Raw genomic sequence first — 21947 nt, 5'->3', positions numbered from 1 at the left:
ACTGAAAATGTGCTCCTGAGTCTGACCTGCTGCCCAGCAATGTGCTTTAGCAATCCTTCCAGGTACTTGTTAAACTTGGGTAATCACGATGACCCAGAACCCTCACCAGCTGACATTAAAGCAGGGGTTCTTAACCTGGGATATGAAGTCAAAGGCAAATGTGACTTTTCCTGGGAGGAGCTGCCCAACTGTCAACCTTCTCTAAGGGATGTCAACCTAGAAGCAGGTACCACCACTGCCAGTCATCAAATTCAGATTTCACTTCTGCAAATACACACCAAGCCAACATGTTCTCCAAGCCCTTTAATAATATTCACTTAAAACAGCTGAGGCACAAGCAATAATAAAACTGCATTTTTTGTTACAAGAAAGAATTTTGTGTAATATCTGCATCATATACCAATTTTCTCAAACTCTCTTCGGCAATATTTTGTTAATACTCTGGTCCAGAAGTTGGTTCAACAAGGTCAGAAAAGCAGAAATTTAGTTAAAAAAAAAAAAAAATCAATTACCGAAGGGTAAGAGGACTCAAAACATTTACTGAGTGCCTACTATGGCCACCGTACTAGGTTTTATGTACTTTACAGAAGTTCAATGTGAATGTTAAGTCCTAGTCATCTGTTAACAGGCTAGCGGGACACAGTCAGGTAAAGCCCATCTTAAGTGTGCTTTCACCTTAAGTACAACTGTGGAATCGAAAAATCGGTCTTTCCCAAGGAAACGCACCAACATGCACAAATACATATTTCCATCTCCAAAGACAGTACCCAAACATGCAACATTAGGACATGGGCACACTCAGGTTGTCACCACTCTACCTAAATCTTGGGCTGAGGACCACTGGGCCAGCATCGCTCCTACTGACTGCGTGGTTCTGTCACCATTTAAAACTTTAGATAGGAAATGGTGTTCAGCACATTAAGTACCTGGGGAAAACCTTGCTTGTTTTTTTTTTTGTTTTTTTTTTAACAAAACGACTTTCAGAAGTGGCACCTGTTCTGAAAACCATCATTTAAGTAAGAAAATGACAGCATAATCAGCTCTAATGGGAAGATACCACAGGCATTTCAACAAGTATTACATCAAAGCCGGTTATTTTTCAGAAAACTAAGTGATACCCAGCTCAGACTACAGAATTCTCCAGAGCATATAGCCTTCACATCCTCCCACACAGCTAAGTTAACCCCTCACTCCTCCAACTAGTCCTTAGTTTCTCTGGGTCCATTCCTCCCTTGCCAAGCTGCCTGCCCCTTGTTCTTGCCTCTATATACTAACTCTAACCTATATTCTGGATGCCCCTGGTCTCAACACTCCCTCTGGCTGGGGTGGGCACAGGACAAAAGCTTGTTTCCTACCGATGTGGTCAATCACTGACCAATCGCCATTGCCCTGCTTTGGATTTGGGATCTATTGGTAAAACTGACTGGCATGTTTGCACTGGTCACCTCCCTATCCCCACAAAAGAGCAGGCTGGGTGTTATCAAAAATAAAAGCACACTGTTTAAGGGTTCAGGATTACACACGTGGAAGATACACAAGGAAGAGTCTTTAAATGTCTGAGTCGCGTGGTCTGATGTTCTTTTACAGACGAGAATACTAGGAGGTAAGTTCAGAGATGTAATGTGACGTGCCAAACGGTGTGGGGATGTCCAGAGGCAAAAACTTAGAGCCATACTGCAAACACTCTCCTTTAGATCTCAACCACAACAAAAACCCAAGGTTAAGGAAAATTTGTAAGTAAAACAAAATAAAAAGTCTGGTACCTAGGAAAAGTCTTTGGGATCTCTCCAGATTTTTAGACAGAGTAAAGGTAACCTATACAGGGAGGAATTGTTACTCAGTTCAACAGATGACAGCAAGTACCAAGGATCTTTATTCTCAGGCCCGATGTTGAATCTGTGACTGCAGAAAACACGTCACTATTTTGAGAACACCTCCATTCTTTCCAAGTCTTCAGCTACAAGGTTACACCTTATTCTCATCGTAACAAGATAAATGAAAGAGGATTAAGGAGATACACTGAAGATAAAAGCAAAGGGAACAAACATTTTACAAGCGTATCATCCCAGCTACCTAAAAGTTAAGTTTCAGATTTACGACAGTGACAGAACCATAGGATTTCGGTGAAAACCAACACAAGTCAGATCTTTAAAAAAAGGTGGGGGGGGAGGGGGGGATCAACTCAAAAATACAAAGTCAGGCAAGCATGCAAAATTCAGAGTATAAAAAAATGCAAGGCCTGGTTGTCCAAACAAACATATACCTCAGGAAAAGGTGGATTTGAAAATAGATGCTAAACAGAAACAAATGAATTAAAAGCTGAAAGGGACACTTCTCTGAATTAGCAGACCAACTGCCTCATTTATAAAGAGGAAAGAGGGCAGACAGTAATTGGTGAAGCTCACATGGCTAGATTAAGAATGACACAGATCTAATTCCCAGTGCTATCTGCAACTACATACAGCTAAAATACATGGAGATAAATATCCAGAACACATTAAGCCCACTGGTTTAAACAAAACATTTCAAGACAAATGCACAGGGAGGTGAGTTAATACAGCACAGCAGCACATCTCATGTATTAAGAGATTAAAAGGAAAGAAATGACCTCTCAAAGATTTTAATGCTTAGTTTTGATAAAGCAGGCTTCCATCCAATTCTTTTATGCAGAACAAAATGAACTAGCTTTAAAAAAAAAAAAACAACGTGCATTCTTCAACTTTCTCCTACATTTTCTTGGCCTATCTTTCAAAACTAAGCACAGAGAATTTTTAACGTGAGAAATGTGACGCTATATGTACATTTTAATTGCACATTTTAGGAATAAAATAAATCCATGATATTTCGGTAACTCGTAGTGTATTTATAAAATGAAAAGACTTCTATCAAAATACACTTTTCACTGGGAAAAATAAATAAAACAGATAAATGGATCTACACAAAGTAAAAATTAACTTTGGTAGATTTCAGTGTAGGACAGTCCATAACCAGCCTATTTGCCCTTATTCCCCCAGAGCTGCTCATCTTCCGAGTTAAGATTTTAAAAATATTTTTAATTGAGATTATGTTGATATTGGTTTTTCATTCCACATCATCTTCAGCCAAGCTCTGAGCACTTACAATTCTCTGAAAGAGAAAAAAAAAATTTAATTTTTAAATGTCCTTTACAGGAGGCAAGAATATACAACGGGAAAAGACAGTCTCTTCAACAAATGGTGCTGGGAAAATTGGACAGCTACATGCAAAGAAATGAAACTGGAACACTTTCTTACAGGATACACAAAAGTAAACTCGGAAAAGAATTAAAGACCTAAGTATGAGACCTGACACCATAAAACTCCTAGAAGAAAACATAGATCGTAATCCCTTGGGCATTGACCTTAGCAACGTATTTCTAAGCATGTGTCCTCATGCAAAGGAAACAAAAGCAAAAATAAACTATTGCAACTATACCAAAACAAAAAGCTTTTACACAGCAAAGGAAACCAACAAAATGAAAAGGCAATGTACTGAACTGGAGGATATTCACAAATGATATATGCAACAAGGAATTAATATCAAAAAATATGAAACACTCATACAACTCAACACCAAGAAAAAAACCTAATAATCTGATTAAAAATGACCAGAGCACCTGAAGAGACATTTTTCCAACAGACACATGCAAAGAGGTTCACCATCATTCATCGTCAGGGAAATGCAAATCAAAACCACAAGGAGCATCACCTTACACCTGTCAGAATGGCTAGACTCAAGAAGACAAATAATAAGTGTTGGCAAGGATGGGGAGAAAAGGGAACACTCGTGCACTGCTGGTGCGAACGTAAATCTGTGCAGCCACTGGGGCAAACAGTAAACAGGTTCCTTAAAAAATTTAAATAGGAATACCATACGATCCAGCAATTCCATTGCTGGTTATTTATCCAAAGAAAATGAAAATACGAATTCGAAAAGATGTACACAACCCTATGTTTATTGCAGCATTATTTACAATAGCCAAGATATGGAAGCAAACTATGTGTCCATCAATGGATGAATGGATAAAGAAGTGGCATATATATAATTTAATGGACTATTACGCAGCCCTAAGAACGAGATCTTGCTAATGGCAGTATGGATGGACCTAGAGAGTATTATGCTACGTGAATTAAGTCAGACATGGATGAACACTATCTGAATTCACTTATATGTGGAATCTAAAAAACAAAACGAACAAAAAAACAGAGACCCATAAACACAAACTGGCAGCTGCTAGAAGGGAAGTGGGGGGGAGGGGGCATAGGCAAAGCGAGCGAAGGGGAGTGGGAGGTACAGGCTCCCAGTTATGGAATGAATGAGTCACGGGAATAACAAGTACAGCATAGGGAATATAGCCCACGATCGTTTAACAATGTTGTGTGGTGAGACAGAGGGTAAACACATCAGTGAGAAAAGCAGACCATAAAGTATACCTGTCAAATCAGTAAGCAGTACATGTGAAACTAATGTAACATTTTGTGTCAACAACACTTCAATTAAAACCAGAATTTCTTTTTCAAGTTTTTTGAGTGAGTGAGAGAGAGAGAGAGAGAGAGAGAGAGAGAGAGAGAGAATGTGCACACATGTGCAGAGGAGGAGCAAAGAGAGAGAATCCCAAGTGGGCTCCGCACCAGCACACAGAGCCTGATGTGGGGCTCGAACCCACAAACCATGAGATCATGACTCAAGCTGAAATCAAGAGTCATGTTTAAACGAGTGAGCCACCCAGGCACCTCCCAAAAAAAAATTTTAAGGGGTGGGGGGAGATGTCCTCTGCGGTCAAAGAAATCAAATCTTGCTAAAGTTTACCCATTCTACAATTTCAACATTTAACACTCTTAAACACTGTTATCAAAGAAAATAATGATCATGCGGTCAGTCCCATTTCAAAATCCAAGTTAATAAAGGAAGAATAACATGCACTGTTTTAGAGGTTGGTCAATTATATAACTAAAACCAAAAAGAATTTAAGATCTCTTTCACTCCCACATAAACTAAGAATACTGATTTTTTACTGGTCATCTTAGCCTCCAAACATTTCCCTTTTTGGCCTGAAAATGCTCCGAAGTCCTCATACAAGAAAGTACTTCCAAAATTAGCATTTGAAAATATGTCAAAATAATATGAGATAAGTTAACTAAGTAAAGGAGGCCATTTTTATAAAGAGGAATTCAGGCTTCATCCCAAACTCATCCATATTTCACAAGACCTCACCCTGAGGTCAATCTTCCAAAAGCACCACGCTATGCTGCCTTTCCAAGAGTAGACACTATAAGAGGATTCTAATACAGACACGCTAGGAGCCACATTAGTCTAAATAAAAAGGTTTAAGACCAAATCTTTGGTTTTTCAACCCTCTCCCTTAAATCTTTGGGGACTTGTTTTCTTTCTAGTCCCTTCTCCAACTAGTTGAATAAAGATCAGTTTGAAGAACTAACCAGTCATTTTATTAATTTTTAATCACATCAACTATGGGAATTAACACATGAATACACAAACTGTTCCAAAAAATAGATTCATTTCAGTTCCTGGAGACGATTAAAAATGAACAGAATGCAATTTTAATCAACTCTTAAGTTATAGGTCATCTTTTATACAAATCGTACTGTGTTCAATACAGATTTGAGGATGTAGTTAAATAGCTCCAAGCTCAAAGCCCACCTTGGCAAAAGCAGAGGCACTGGGGCCTTTAGACGAGTGAGGTCAGAGGCAATCTACAATCCTTTGTGATCTAGTTTCAGGCTGTGCCAATCTTAGCTCCTCTGTCCTCTGCCAGGCCACTTCGCTGAATGCATGGGCTCACAGAAGGTAGAAAGCTACTTTTAGAAAGTAGCTGAGAGGGGCCTGAATTTTGGTATGTGAATACCAAGGTCTGAGATTTAATACTATGAGACGCACTTCCTTCTTTTTTTGTTTGTTTGAAGTAGGCTTCACACCCACGACAGAGCCCAAAGTGGGGCTTGAACTCAGGACCCTGAGATCAAGACCTGAGCTGAGATCTAGAGTCAGATGCTTAACTGACTGAGCCACCCACGTGCCCCTGAGACACCCTTTCTGATCCGCACAGAGGGCACAACGACTAGATCTTATGACCGCTCACTCAAACGTTATCAGGGAAGACCATTTTCAAGCACGGGTATCTCCAATTCTGATTTCATCCCAAGAATGAGTTTCAGAATTTCATCATGTTCACTAGACTAGTTTTTCTTTGTAACAGTAAGAATGGCCTTTATGGTTTCACTGATTTTTAAAAGTCCATGTCCCTAAAACATTTCTTTTTTTATATTCTACTCACTTTTGTTAACATTTCAAATCCTCACCTGACTAATTGTCGGAAGCTTGGTCAGAAGCATCTGGAACACTGGCGGTGGAAGAGTTTGCTGTAACACTTGCAGCAACTGCTGCGGCTGTCCACACACCGCAATCGCATTTGTCAGATGGTCTACACCCTTCTCATATTCACCTGGAAGATTTACATAAAAGTAATGTGACCTGGAAAGCCTTTGTTTGCCTCTGTCAAAAACTCAACTGTACAGCCTTCACTCCGTTTCCAAGTGATCATGACCAAAAACATCAAAGAAGTAAAAACCCGGAAATAATCTGCGGTACCTTCATATAACTGAGTTTTATGAAACCATTAATAAGAACGAATCAGATCACATGCACAGATATGAAAGGATCTTCAAAACACATACAGAAGGGGAGAAATTAAGCGCAGAAATATGCAAGTATATTACTGTTTACAGACTTAGAATACTTCTGCAACATATTAAAAATTGCTAACAATGGAACAGTACTTTTCTATGAGAAGAAAGAACTGAAGACTGGGGACTGAGGTGGAAAAGAAGTCCAAGTTCACTTTACACTAATCGCTCACACTATCTGAATGGCAGCACAAGCAGATACAGAAAAAGCCCTAGGAGGGTGGTGCATCCGGACGGCGAAAGACTCCCGTCCTGTCCACCCACCACCCTGCGCATCTCTTTCATCTGCCTGCTCCGGAGCCACAGCCTCTATAAGAGACCAGTAAGCGAAGTTTTCTGACCCTGAAGAAGAAAATGACCGAGTAAGTGACTGAAGAATGGTGTATGAAGAGGAACTGCCTGCTTTAACATTTCCACTTGAGAAAATCTGAAGACTGAGGTATTCAAACTGAAGAAAGTACAACTCTACAAAGAAGTATTTAAAATAGGAAACACAAAAGACTGAGGTGCCTGAGTAGATCAGTCAGTGGAGCATCTGACTCTTAATTTTGGCTCAGGTCAGGATCCCAGGGGTCGTGGGATCATGCCCCACGTCGGGCTCTGAGGTAAGCGTGGAGCCTGCTTATAATTCATTCTCATTCTCATTCTCATTCTCTCTCTCTCTCTCTCCACCCCCCCCCCACCTCTGCCCTATCCTCCCTGCCCCTCTCCTCTGCTCATGTTCTCCCTAAAATTTAAAAAAAAAAAAAAAAAATTATAAAAAAGAAAATTAAGACTTAGGTCTTCAGCCTGGGCTTTGACTTTCATCAGGGGACAAATGACTCCATTAACTTGGAAATTAAAACGCCACTTGGCCACTGAATCCTCATGCCGTTGAATTTACAGGCAATGTAGGGGATTTACACTGTTGCCTGGGGATATTAATTCTGATTATTAAATGGAAATAAAGCTACTACTGGAGTGTTAGTGTAGAACACAGGGGATTGAGACACCTCCTAATATTTCTAAAAATAATGCAAACAGTTAATGACCAACCAAAGCAATTCAATGCAGATGAAACCATTTCCTCTCTAGTTTGTAGACCTGAGCCCATTCAAGGTATCCTAAGATGAGATCTGGCTCAGTTAACAGAATATGCTTATGGAAGACCCCTAGATGGAGGAGACCATGTGAAATGAAGTTTACTGCCTAAGTCAATTATGCCTTCACTTGGCTTACTTTGATGTTGACTTTTCCCCTAATTCTAACCACCTGACTCTTCAACCTTGAGCTGGGCTGGTAGTTTCCACTGGGAAAAAAAGCAGCTTGGCAGAGTTGTTAAGTAACCCTCTGTATGGCATTGAGTTAAAGTGTGGAACATGAACTTGGGAAGAAAAGTAACTCTTCCCTGTCCCTCCTTGACCTTCCCCCTCAACCACCATGAGTTACTGTCCTTCTCAATCTGGATCTAACAGTTCAAGTCAGACAGATGGCCACAACACATGGATCTTCGAGATAATCCAAATAGAAGTAATTAATGCACTATACTCTAGTAGTTTGGACTATAAGTAAAATAATTTAAAATAATGTTTATATTTTGGGAGAAAGAAGAAAACTTTGATAGACATATTTATGAGCATCAACAAAAAATTTTGAGAATTTGTTTGCGTGAATCGATATACAACCTATACCCTTAGACACAGATATCCCTATCCATGCAGATTTTTCTGTTCGGATATTTAATACAGCCTCTTAAATGAGCCCTATGAGGATTTAAGTGCTTTACTATCACCCTATGATTAAACCTCACATGTTTCTTAATGAACTGGGGTAAAAAAGCCAAGATTATTTTCTAATAAGCCATTCCCATTTTCATTTATAAATATTATCAGCCTACTATACCATCCAAATAAAATAATTATTTCTTACAGAAAAAATCAAAGCAAAGAAATTATTGGGAAGGGAGAAACGTGATCAAAAGTAACACATCACCACCACCTCAAACCTTTAATCTCTTTCCATAAAAACAGGTAAAGTAACCACAAATGACCTACACTGTGTAGTTCAATACTATCCAAATCTAAGATACAGCAATGAGCATAAAAAACACTTGACACTTGATACCATTTTTATCAACGACAGCAACTACTACTTCAAAGCTACTTTTGAAATAAAAGGTAATTTGACACTAAAAATTTACAAATACATTTAAGACTCTAAATTACTGAATTATAGTTTTCAATTTGTCAGTGTGAGCATTTTAACTTCGTAATAGTAATGTTTTAAAAAAAGAACTTTTGTTTTTAGTTTATTTGAGAAAGAGAGAGAGAGAACGTGCGTGAGCAGGGTAGGGACAGAGAGAGAGGGAGACAGAGAATCCCAAGCAGGCCCTGCACTGTCAGCACAGAGCTCGATGCAGGGCTTGATCTCACACACCATGAGATCATGACCTGATCCGAAATGAGTCAGTCGCGCTCAACTGAACCACCAAGGAGCCCCTAAAAACAGAACTCTTAATCCTTGGTTGAATACATAATGCACAAAGCCTAAACTCTAGATCAGATTCAGTTCACTGGTCCTGAAATTAAGCACCGTGAACTCACTGTGTGACCCTGACAGGTAAATTAACCTTCTCCAGGAATTATATGACCCATTCCTTCCTATAAATACTGGAAAAGACCTACTAAAGATTAGGTGAAGAAGCTGAGGAAGCATATTCTTCCAGTTACTATTTATATATTGCATTAGGACTATATTCTCTAAACTGCTAAAAAATACCTCACTTGTAAAGATTACTTACTATAGTCTCTGTATCATGTATCAAGTAAACCTAAAATTCACTCAAAACATATTATGGACAAGGATAGCCCACAGCAAGTATTCACTTCTAGAGCCAATTTTCTTTCCTTTTTTAATTTTTTTTAAAGAGAGCGAGCACGCACGCCCTAGGTGGGGAGAAGGGCAGAGAGAATCTTAAGCAGGCTCCATGCAAAGTGTGCAGACGGACATAGGGCTCATGACCTGAGCTGAAATCAAGAGTCAGACACTTAAACTGAGCCACCCAGGTGCCCCAAGAGTCAGTCTTAAATAAAATAATCCTCCCATTATTAAGTGACTTGTCTTGAAATATTAGAATACCTTTCTTAACAGCTGCTGTACTACACACAAAAAAGTCCCTTACCACCACAAATTTGTATTAGTGTGAGGAATTCTAATTTCCTAGTCTTTTAATGATTATTACCTTGGGCTAGCAACTCTTCACCAAGCTGTATTTCTTCAAGGAAGAATTTCTGAACAGCTTCTGCATCTTTAAGGTCAGGTAACTGTTTGGAAACAGAATATTTAATACATGATACCAAAATTATGCTGGGAATATAACCAATACACAGAAAATCATTGCACTAAAAACAAAAGAACAAAAAACTGAAGAGCTCATTATAAAAAATGATAAATTTACTCTTCAATACTCACAAGCATTAGTTTAGTATCTACATTTAAATGAATGCAAAAAAAAAAACTTACTGATTAAACTGAAATTAGAACAGTTCTTAGAAAGCTGTGCATCAAACTTAAAAAATGAAGAGTACAATTATCTATACCATAAAATATGCAATTTACTATTTACACTATTTTGATCCCCATTATTATACATTTTTATATAACTATAACCAACTGTTCCTCTGATCCATTATTTTGAATAGATTTTACATGCATCTAAAAGATTACATGTAAATGGTAGGAGACTATTCCATGGAGAAATACAGGATTGCATAATCACAATCTGTTTGTTGGACATCTGAGCTACTCCTAATTTCTCTAATACAAACTGTTAATAAGTAGCTTTACTTAAGTTTTTGGTTTTGTAGTTTGTTACATATTATCAGACTACGGCAATACATAATGCCACTAGCTATAGGACTTACCTCTTTATTATTTTTTTTTAAGTTTGTTTATTTTGAGGGACAGAGAAGCAGAGAGAGAATTTCAAGTAGGCTCCACACTGTCAGCACAGAGCCCCACACGGGGCTCAAACCAACAAACCCTGACCTGAGCCAAAACCAAGAGTTGACTGCTTAACTGAATGAGCCACCCAGGTGCCCCAGGACTTGTCTTTTCAAAAAATGTAAACCTATTATTAAAAAGTCCTGTTTTGGGGTGCCTGGGTGGCTTGGTTGGTTAAGCATCTGACTTCGGCTCAGGTCATGATCTCACAGTCTGTGAGTTCGAGCCCCGCGTCAGGCTCTGTGCTGACCACTCAGAGCCTGGAGCCTGTTTCAGATTCTGTGTCTCCCTCTCTCTCTGCCCTCCCCTGTTCATGCTCTGTCTCTGTCTCAAAAATAAATAAACGTTAAAAAAAAATTTTTTTTTTTAAATAAAATAAAAAAATAAAAATAAAAAGTCCTGTTTTGGGGCACCTGGGTGGCTCAGTTAAGCCTCTGACTCTTAACTTTGGCTCAGGTCATTATTTCACGATTCATGAGTTCAAGCCCCGCATCAGGCCTTGAACTGACAGCACAGAGCCTGCTTAGGATTCTCTCCCTCTCTGACCCTCCCCTGCTCATGCTCTTTCTCAAAATAAATAAACCTAAAAAAAAAAAAAAAAAAAAAAAAAAGGGCTGTTTTATTTAAAAACCTAGACTTCTATTACTGGGAGTTTTTGATTCCTGACTTCTATACATTCTCATTACCAACAAACACACAAAAAATTTAAATTTCTGAAAGTAGAGGCATCTTTCATCAACCAGCCCAACACAGGCAAGAATGTGATTACACCTGAATCTGAAAATACACAGGGTGCATGTGTCTATACCTACTTTCTCATGTCGAGACAAAAAAGGTTACTGAAATATTATGAACATACTATGTATTTCAGAAAGGGAGTCTGGACATAATGGAACAAAGTGGCCACCTCTCAGTTTCACTTCCCTATCATCATGTCCAGTCTTTTAGCTATGTTGTGATTACTCAATTGTATCACAACAACAAAATATAACATTTATGGATTTCATTTTTCCTTGCTCCAACTTGGTATTTTTTTCTTTTCTTTTTCTTTTTTTCCAACTTGCTTTAAAAAGAACCACTACTGATCCAGTAGTCCAAGTCCTGGGAATCCAAGCAATGGAACTAATTCTAATAAAAAAGAAAAGGTATATGAGGTATATGTGCAACGACTAACATTTACTTACTTGACTTACACATGTCACAGAACATTTTTTTATCAAGCAGAGAAACCTATGTAGTCATTAAAAATAATCATGAACACAGGATCTATGAAAAGAAAAAAGTAGAAAGATTTATATCTATATGTACATATTACATCAAGGTAAAAATGTGCCACACGGTGGGATTCTGGATCAGAGGGTATGAATGATCCTATATAACTTCTGAAACAAATAGCATGTGGTTCTTTTAAAGGAAGCTGAACAAAGGAAAATTAATAATTAATGTTGTATTGTATTATTCTGAAGCAGCTGAGTGAGAAAGTTTGAACCTTTTGGTAGAATTGTTTTCTGCAGAGTATCATCTTATTGCCCCTTAAATATTGCTCATGTAATAAACTGTCTGCGGTTAGGGCCAACAGGGAGGAAATAACGATGGACTGGATAATCTGCAGTTGAACTGACTTAACTATTCCGAGAAACAACAAACTGTATTTTAAAATAAAAAAATCAATGCCTGTTATCAACTAGCTTTCTCAAAATACACATTTCAAGTGAGGTATGAAGTATATTATACAACCTAAACAAAAAAACAGATTAAGTATTACCTTGGAAAGTCCAGCTCTCTCCTTGGCAAGCTTTTGTTTCTTTCTTCCTGCAAGACATGGAATATTTTCACGTTATCGTCATTAAAATGGGAATCAAAAGAAGTCAAACTGCTGTGACAGTCATATATGCTATTTGCGAAACATCCCTGAGTAGGGCTCTCCTATTCTCCTGTCTCCTTGTGATTTGTCAAGGTCTTATAAATAGTTCTGGTCAATGAGCTATGGACAATGTGACATTTCTGAGCAAGAGCTTTTTCCTTCCCTCTGGGGCACCAAGATCAGCAATTTTCAAGACAGACAGTTCTAAGAGCTGATTAATTAAATATCACAAGCAGAGTTTGCCCCCCCCCTCCCCCCCAGTCTATACAGGACATGAAACACAAGCAAGAATTAAGCCACTGCTGTTAGAAAGTATTATAACTGAAATATAACAGATTTAATCTTTACTGCATGCTGAAAGCTATCTGACATTCCTAAATGGGAAAAAAGAGGGGGTAAGAAGACAGTGTTCAGAAATGCACTGCAAAATTCTTAACTACTGCTGGCTGGTTAAGGAAAAAAACCACTGCTGGGGAGCCTGGGTGGCTCAGTCGGTGAAGCGTCTGACTTTAGCTCAGGTCATGATCTCACAGTTCATGAGTTCAAGTCCCCTGTGGGGCTCTGTGCCTACAGCTCAGAGCCCGGGACCTGCTTCAGATTCTGTGTCTCCCCGCCCTCCCCTCCCATGCTCACACGCTGTCTCTTTCTCAAAATTAAACATTGGAAAAAAATTAAAAGAAAAAAAACTTCTGCCTACACTCTGGAAGTTGTTTTGTTTGTCTTGTTTTTGATATGAAAAGGCAATACTACCTATCTCAGAAGCAAGTGATGTTTAAAATCTTAATCATCAATTAGTCAACACTTAAGCCGAATCAATAAAGGACACCAACGGTATTTTAAATTGCTATTTAATTATATGCTCCACATGAAGGAGTGTTAGCACAGAGGAAGCACTAGCTGTGTTTCTACCCCAGCTCTTCTCGCTACTAGTGTGACCCCGGACAAGTTACAGGAACCCGTCCCCCACTTTCTCCGGATGTAAAACTGGTCTTAGAACAGTACATGCTTCACAGCGTTCTTGTGAAGATTAAATGAGTTAATGCATGTAAAATATTTCTTAACTGTGCCCGGTTTATCACGTGCCATACGAGGAGTTGGTAATGAACGACCTCAGTATGCATGTGGTACCGAGATAGTTCGATACCAGCTCCCCAGCTTAGGAGTTGTGCCATGCTGCATTACTAATCGTTAAAACTACCGGTAACACGGAGACTGTGGCAGAGCTAAGAAAGGTAAGACTCAAATGCTTATTATGTGGGTGATCTTTGGCAAATAAATCTCTTAACTCTGCAAAGATAAGGCATGTTCAATCTTACTACTACGAGGAACAAAAGCCATAAAGGACAAGCAAACGTCCTCTGAAAACGTTAGTGTTCTATAAATCCAAGTCTAATCAGTGCATGACTGAAGAGGTAGTGACCTGTTTGCCTAACTGCAGGGAGATGGGTTAATTTACCGTGGTCCAGGAAATTTCTTATCTCCCCTTACAAACTGGGTTTAACCACACCAGTAGCTCTCGCCAACTCTAGCCCCCAGTGTACCTAAAGTGCTACAACTCTAAGACTTAAATACAATTCTAGCAGTTTCAACCAAACAATATAGGTTAAATAAGCTGATCTTGTATGTAAATTTGAAGACAGTCCATCGCCTCCTGGCCTTTTGGCTAAGATCAAGTGAAGACAGCCCATTTTTCTTTTTTCTTAAACGTTTATTCATTTTGAGAGAGAGAGAGTACACACATGCGCACACACAGACGGGGGAGGGGGAAGAAGAAGGGAGGATCCCAAGCAGGCTCCCCCTTGTCGGGCAGGGCTCAGATCTCAAGCAAGTGTGAGATCACGACCTAAGCCAAAATCAAGAGTGGGACCCTTAACCCACCGAGCCACCCCTGCTGAGCCACCCAGCCGTCCCCCGTTTGTCTGTCTTTAGGCAGGAAATAATGAATACCACACTATACCAAGTAACTACTAAACATCACCAGTGCTGGAAGGAGACTGCCACGGCCAGAAGAGGAGTGGAAGACTGCACAGAAGAGCCAGACATGAAGACAAAGGAACACTCAGATGTGAAGGGTAAGCACTCAGTAAGTTTTAGATGCCACACGCCAGACACTATTCTAAGTATCACCTGGCTTACTTACGCCTCACAGGAACACTAAGACAGGTATGATTAGCATTTCCACTTGAGAAAATTTACCAAGGTCCCAACTAATAACTGGTGGAGGGGCAATTGAAAAGCAAGCAGCTGAATTTCAGGACGTGTGTACTCAAACATTACTCTGTATTGCCTCTATGTGCTGCTGAGAAGTCGTTAAGAGTGGCGACAATACGGACTCCATCTTTGGCCTTCCGTCTTGTTCAAGCTCCCTGGATGACCTCTCCTGGGACTGTGTGTTCCTGGACCCTTGGAGATTAATGCACGTGCCTCAGAAAGGCCCAAGGTGAGGACTGGGGAAGGCTTTTTCTTGGCCCCCCACGAATCTGAGAGACAGAACATAGTCTTTCTCCTTCCTGACACACACGTAGTGCCACAATATATAATTAAAGGTTTGCTGTCATTTAGGTCAATGCAAATGCTTTGAGATGCATGCGAACCCTTCGATCTTGCAACAATGCCCTTCTGCTAGTCTCTTCACTATAAAATCTGCGGACGAAGGTCTGGACTTTGCGGGGGGAAAATCTGCAGCCGGATCACCATCTGACTCCCCCCCCTCCCCCGTTAAGTTATGCTGAATAAAACTGTAAACCCGTGGGGTCACCTGCTTGATTTTCCAGTTTCAAAGTGCCTTCTCAGTTTGCAGAACAACTCTACTGTCCCTCCTCTACCTTCTAACAGACGTGAAGACATTCCCATAAAAAAATAAAAGGTACCTCAGAAATGAACAAGGCAAGTTTGTGGAATAAACAGGTACGTACAGTTTGCTAAGCCAGAATTTATGAAAAATGACAAAAATAATGAAACCCAGTAGTTAAGAACTTGTTTTCCATTACTATCCAATCTTAATAGTTGCTTTTTTTTAATAGGATGAAGAGGAGTGATCTTCGTTGAATGTCTGACTGATAGAATTACCAATTTTAAGACGGTTTAGTTCCTTTAAATTTCTACCAGTAAGATTCTAGCTTTAGTTTCTTGAGACAATTTAATTGTCACCTTATCAGTACATAATACTATCTCTACGATAAAGGGAAAGATGGTAAGGGCCTGAAAAATCATGGGAGTTACACATTCAGCAAGCAAATTCAGCCCTTGACTCAGTATTTACTAGAAAATTAGTCCCAAATGCTACTGTGTAAACCTAACAAGTTAAAAGAGACTTTATCTACTTTTTTTTTTTTAATTTTTTTTTAACGTTTATTTATTTTTGAGACAGAGAGACAGAACATGAACGGGGGAGGGTCAGAGAGAGGGAGACAAAGAATCTGAAACAGGCTACAGGCTCTGAGCTGTCAGCACAGAGCCCGACGCGGGGCTCGAACTCACGGACCATGACATCATGACCTGAGCCGGGAAGTCGGCCGCTTAACCGACTGAGCCACCCAGGCGCCCCGTATCTACTTTTAAAAATACACGTAAAACAGGAACTTACAGATTGTAGAATTACTCTAAGTTTTACTTCCTAAAGAAAATGTCAAATAATAATTACATTCATAAACAATCTTTAGCATCTATCAGTTACCATGTGCCAGGGACTGTACTAAACTCTGTATGTATTATAACATTTTACAGAAGAGGGAAACTAAAGCTTTAAGTCGGTTGCCCAAGGTTACTCAGCTAATAATTCAACTGACCACTGAGATCAGTGTAGACCATTGCTAATGCTAGAAAAAAAATTGTGGATTGAAGATGATGGAAAAGGGATTATGAAAATAATCTCTCAACTTGTCTAAAAGGACGGCTTTTATGATTTCTTCGGCCAAAAATTAGTTTTCTCAAGGTTTCTAATAGGATTGCAGTGTTTCTAAAGCAAGAAAGGATTAACCTACTCTTTATAGAGCTCTGTAGCCATACCACCACCACCATGCCTCCAACTATTACTGAAATGGAAACTACAAGAAAATAATCTGAATTTCTAGTTAATGTTTACAGCCAGCCTTTGCAGAGGGGCTTCCTCTAGGTCAGGAATGCTGGTGGGCACTTCAAACATCTCAATCTTCACAAGAACAACCAGAGGCAGGTGGCATCACCTGATTTTACCAACTAAGAAAATTAAGATTCGGAGAGCCCAAATTATGCAGCTGATGCGCCTGGAAAACTGAGTTTCTGAATCCAAAATGGCACCCTCCCCATCTATCTAACTGTAAATAAAATAAATTCTCTGTATCCCTTCCCTCCTAAAACAGAAGACAGCTGGAATTAGGTGTCCTATTGTAGATGGTACAAGATCATCTTCTAGCCCCAAGAGGGCAGGTCACTAGCCACGTGGGGCACTGAACACCTGAGACAACCTGCTACAGCTTAATCAAACAGTAAGTGTGAAATAGACTAATCATTTCTTCCTACATTCTGGGCTTTAATTTTTAGAAAGCGTTTTGACTGAACAACCCAGAAAAGTTACAAAAATATTTCTTATTGCGACAAATTTGCTCTTGGAGGCCTCCGGAATTCAAAGATCACAAAGGTTTTGGTGGCACGACCTCCCTCGTTGGAAATGTCTCGTAAAAGATGTCGCAGGTATGAAATAAGACTGAGCCACAGGAGAAGCGCAGCCCTTTGGACTCCCCTGCAATTTCTATAGCATTCACTCATATCTTGGAAGCATTTTCAGGAAAGCTACCAAGAGGGTTTAAGAATGCAGCAGCGATACGGGTGCATTTGCGGAGCCAAGTTTCAAGCACAATTTCGCAAAATACAAATCACACGACTCTCGAGTTATGAACAGAGGTTTAAACAGGTGAACTGCAAAAGGAGCCCCCCCCCCCAAATCATAACACAAACCAGAGTGCATTCATACGACAAATGTTTGGGGGAAGACAAAATGGGAAAAATCGTCCCTCCAAAATGGAGGCAATCATGCGGGGCCCCAGAGGCAGAAAGCGGCACCGGGAGCGCGCAGCCGGCGCCGCCGCCTTTTTCCGCCTGGGAGGCCCGCGGCCGCCCTGCACCCCCGACGCCCCCCGCACCCGACACCCCCCACACCCCCGCGCGCGGCAGCGAGGAGCAAGCAGGCGGAGGCGGGGAGAGGCTGCAGGCCCCGTGCCGAGGGGACCCACTCACGTTCTCGAAGCCTGTTCTTGAAGTTGGGGTCACTTCGTCTCTTGCGGTCGAAGTAAATGCAATACCCGATAAAAAGAGCCCCGCAGACACCGGCGGCGATGGCGCTGTTCCGGCCCACCATCTTCTCTCGACCGAGGAGCAGGAGCGAGCGCCGCGGCGTCGGGCCCCGCGTAGAAGCAGTTGGCCGAGAACCCTCACAGCGGACCGCGCCGCTGCGACCTGTCGCTCGCCGCGAGGGACGCGGAAAGGCCGAGAGCACGCACTTCCGGCCCCAGCCGTGCGAGGCCCTCGGGCGTGTCCGCGGCAGTGCCTGAAGAGCAGCGCCGGAGCCGCTTCTGCGCCTGCGCAGGGGGCCTAAACGCAGTCGCCTAGGCGCCTCCGGGCAGGGTGTGCGGTGGTGTCAGCGTTTTGCGAGTGACCTCGCACTTCCGGTAGAGCCGCTGAGCGTGACGTCGCGAAGGCGGCGCGTGGCCGTCAGTCACATACTCAAAAGACTGTAGCTGACTTCTTTGCTTGTGCCAAAGATGGAAGGGAGTGGTGACAAATGCTTCGTGTTACTGTTGTGTAATATAGACAACCTGTGACTCGTTTGAATTGAACTGAACTTGCTTTTCAAGTTGTCACAATATGCTGTACAGCGAGCAACATAATCTAGTGATTCAGTGTTGAAAGAATATTACAATACAACCTTGTAAGAAAATTTGGAAGAAAATTTCGCTGGTTCCTGGAAAAACATAATGAATAAAAAAGATGAAAGATGGGAATGCAAGCTGGTGCAGCCACTCTGGAAGGCATTATGGAGGTTCCTCTAAAACTAGAACTACCGGTACTATGACCCCAGCAATTGCACTGCTAGGGATTTATCCAAGGGATACAGGTGTGCTGTTTCGAAGGGACACAGGCACCCCGATGTTTATAGCAGCACTATCAGCAATAGCCAAAGTATGGAAAGAGCCCAAAGGTCCATCGACGGATGAATGGATAAAGAAGGTGTGGTATAGACAATGAAGTCGAAAAAGAATGCAATCTTGCCATTTGCAACTACACGGATGGAACTGGAGGGTATTATGCTAAGTGAAATTAGAGAAAGACAAATCATATGACTTCACTCATGAGGACTTTAAGAGACAAAACAGATGAACATAAGGGAAGGGAAACAAAAATAATATAAAAACAGGGAGGGCGAGAAAACTGAGGGTTATGGGAGGGGTTGTGGGAGGGGGGATGGGCTAAATGGGTAAGGGGCACTAAGGAAACTACTCCTGAAATCATTGTTGCACTGTATGCTAATTTGGATGTAAATTTAAAAAAATAAAACAAGTTAAAAAAATGAAATAACATGGGATGCTAAGTAGCCACACACTCAGGATTAGAAATAAAGTAATACATGGGATGTTCATAAAATTTTAGGGATGAATGAAAATTTAAATTTTGAGCATAGTGAAATGGTCCAGTATCATTTGCCTAATGTTTATATACTATGTAAACATACTGGAAGAAACTTACAAAACTAAATAGTGTATATTCAGAACATTATTTTGTGTGATAAAAATTTTCAAAGAAAAAGGAATTGATCTAAAAAAAGGTGAAAGAAAATTGAAAACATGAGTTGTCTTACAATCACTGGAAACATTATATATAGTAGTTTAAAGAGACAAAACCTTGGTTAGGAAGCCATTAAATAACTATAAATTGAGAGGGGTAGAAGAGAGAAGGGACCTTCAGGGTTGTGTCATAAGAATGTGGCTGCCTCTGTCCCCAGTCATAGAAAGGGAGCCTCTTGAACCCTGGGAGTGACAGCGATGTTGCTTACTCGAGGTGAGCCCTGGCAGTTTATGCTAAGGAGTCCACTCTGATGGGGGCTAGCCAGGCCAGGAAGACCAACCATGTGGTTAGAGGGTTGAGGCTTTGATCCAGGTAATACCACCCCTACCTCTGGGAAGGTCGGGGGTTTGGAGCAGAGGCGAGCTGGAGATTGAAATGGCCTACATAATGAAACCCAAATAAATACTCAGGACCCAGAAGCAGATGAGCCTCTCATGTTGACAATACACTGTGTAATTCTACACCAATGTGCCATGTGCTAGGAGGGTGAGGTGTTCTGACTCCATAGGGAGGGGACAACAGAAGCTTCATCTGTGGGACTCTCCCAGACCTCTCCCTGTGCATCTTTCCCTTTGGCCAGTTTGTTTGTATTTTCTTTCTTTCTCTTTCTTTCTTTCTTCTTTCTTTTTTTTTTCTTTCCTTTTTCTTTCTTTCCTTTTTCTTTCTCTTTTCTTTCTTTCTTTCTTTTCTTTCTGCTATAATAAAACGGTAATCATAATGGGGTGCCTTACTGGCTCAGTCAGAGGTGCATAGGACTCTTGATCTTCCGCTTGTGAGTTCCAGCCCCATGTTGGGTGTAGAGATTAAATAAATAAAATTTTTAAAAATTAAGTATACCATGTTCCTGAGTTCAGTCCTTATAGCCAATTATTGAATGTGAGGTGGTAGTGGGAACCCCCAAACTAGTAGCAAGCTGGTCATAAGAGAGTGATCTGGAGACACAACCCCCGCCCCCCAACTTTTGTCTGCTGTCTGAAGGCAGTCTTGTGGGAGACTGTGCTCAACCTACGAAGTTTGGCCTAACTCTGGGTCGTTGGTGTCAGAAGTTATTGTAAGGGTACTTATGCAAGGTTAGGGCTAGAGCCCCTAACCTAGCTTAGGAATTCAGGAAAGCCCTTTTGCTTAAGTGATGATGAATTTGATACCCAATGCAAGACCGGAAATAGGACCAAAGTTATGTATGCATTACCTGGACTTGGGCAGAGAGGGAAGGGTATGGAGATGCATTATGCACCAAAGATAGTAATTGAGATTTACACACAAGAGAATAACACAAAAAGCTTTTCCTTATGTGCTGCACACATACGTTCTGATTTTTCCTGTTCCAAAATTTGCCAGTGAACCTCAGCTGTTAAGAGGTATATCCTGAGCCTCAGACGTGTTGGAACAGAAAAGACTCGTCCAAGGCCACACAGATGACATGAGGCCTAGAACTTTCCTCTCTTGAAAACTTGAACAGACTACACGGCCATTAGATTATGACTCCTGAATGAACAAAGAGCTATCCCTGTGTTGTGCATAGTAAACATGGTGTAAATGTTCAGGTCACTACTATGAGGTTCAATACACCAGGCAACATGTTTATACAAAGTACAGTTAGAGCAACATCTGTGCTTTATTCCTTAACCATTCTACATTCGAAAATACCTGTTGTAAAATGCAAGCATAGAATAGAAACAGCCTGGAATCCCCTATGCACTTGTTTGTGAGTGAGATCATTAGCGGGTTGTGGAATACCCTTAGTGGATCATAACTGGTGTTTTTAATTTTTTTTTTAATGTTTATTTATTTTTGAGAGACAGAGAGAGAGAGCATGAGTAGGACAGGGGCAGAGAGAGAGGAAGACACAGAATACAAAGCAGGCTCCAGGCTCTGAGCTGTCAGCACAGAGCCCGACAGGGGGCTGGAACTCAGGAAACCGGGAGATTGTGACCTGGGCCAAAGTCGGATGATGCTTAACTGACTGAGCCACCCGGGCATCCCACAACTGGTGTTTTTAAAAAAATAGAATTTGAAATATCAGAAAATGACATGTATAGTAACGACCAGTAATGTCACGTGAAACTTTCATGTCAGTTAAATATATCCATCTATGTACTGGTCACAGAGTAAAGTTAAAGCCCCTTATTTCATCCATCAAGATGTTTAGATAAAGAGGCTGAGAGGCTTGTCCAAGGTCATACAGAGAGGTGGGTCAAGAACCAGATGCCCTTACACTGCAGTCCATGGCTCTTTACACAAAAACCTAAAGACCAAAAGGAGCACCCCGTGTTAAAGACTAAAATTATGTATTTATGTATACACTGAATTTTACATAATAAACACCAATATACACTATAAGATACACACCATAAAAATATATGCTATAGTTTACATCTACAGCGATAGTTCTATCTGGTCTATAGGTGATGCATCTTTTTTTCTTTTTAATTTTTTTTAATGTTTGTTTATTTTTGAGAGAGAGAGAGAGACAGAGACAGAGTGCAAGCAGGGGAGGAGCAGAGAGAGACAGGGAGACACAGAATCCGAAGTAGGCTCCAGGCCGCCAGCACAGAGCCCAA

General features: G+C 40.7%; 1 protein-coding gene and 1 non-coding gene across 4 annotated transcripts in view; both read right to left on the bottom strand.

Moving 5' to 3' along the window:
* Window positions 1-18045, bottom strand: part of TOMM20 (translocase of outer mitochondrial membrane 20) — a 35068-nt gene extending 17023 nt beyond the window's left edge. For 2 of the 3 annotated variants that reach the window (XR_006209455.1, XM_042961212.1), the window contains exons 1-4: window positions 17782-18045; window positions 12469-12515; window positions 9943-10024; window positions 6339-6481 (exon numbers count right to left, since the gene is read on the bottom strand). Coding sequence is in view for 2 of the 3 variants with exons in the window: in XM_042961212.1 (XP_042817146.1) it covers window positions 6339-6481; window positions 9943-10024; window positions 12469-12515; window positions 17782-17902 (393 nt within the window). In the remaining variant the exon portion in view is untranslated. Of the gene's footprint in view, window positions 1-288; window positions 3127-6338; window positions 6482-9942; window positions 10025-12468; window positions 12516-17781 lie in introns of those variants that run through there. The other variant, XM_042961211.1, reaches the window with a different exon arrangement.
* LOC122232244 lies at window positions 17228-17362 on the bottom strand. The gene has a single exon (XR_006209583.1). It is a non-coding gene; the product is annotated as a small nucleolar RNA SNORA14 (small nucleolar RNA).
* Window positions 18046-21947: the final 3902 nt, after the last annotated feature.

This window comes from Panthera tigris, chromosome D2, assembly GCF_018350195.1.
Source record: "Panthera tigris isolate Pti1 chromosome D2, P.tigris_Pti1_mat1.1, whole genome shotgun sequence".
Lineage (NCBI taxonomy): Eukaryota > Metazoa > Chordata > Mammalia > Carnivora > Felidae > Panthera > Panthera tigris.
This window is presented reverse-complemented; position numbering and strand designations above follow the sequence as displayed.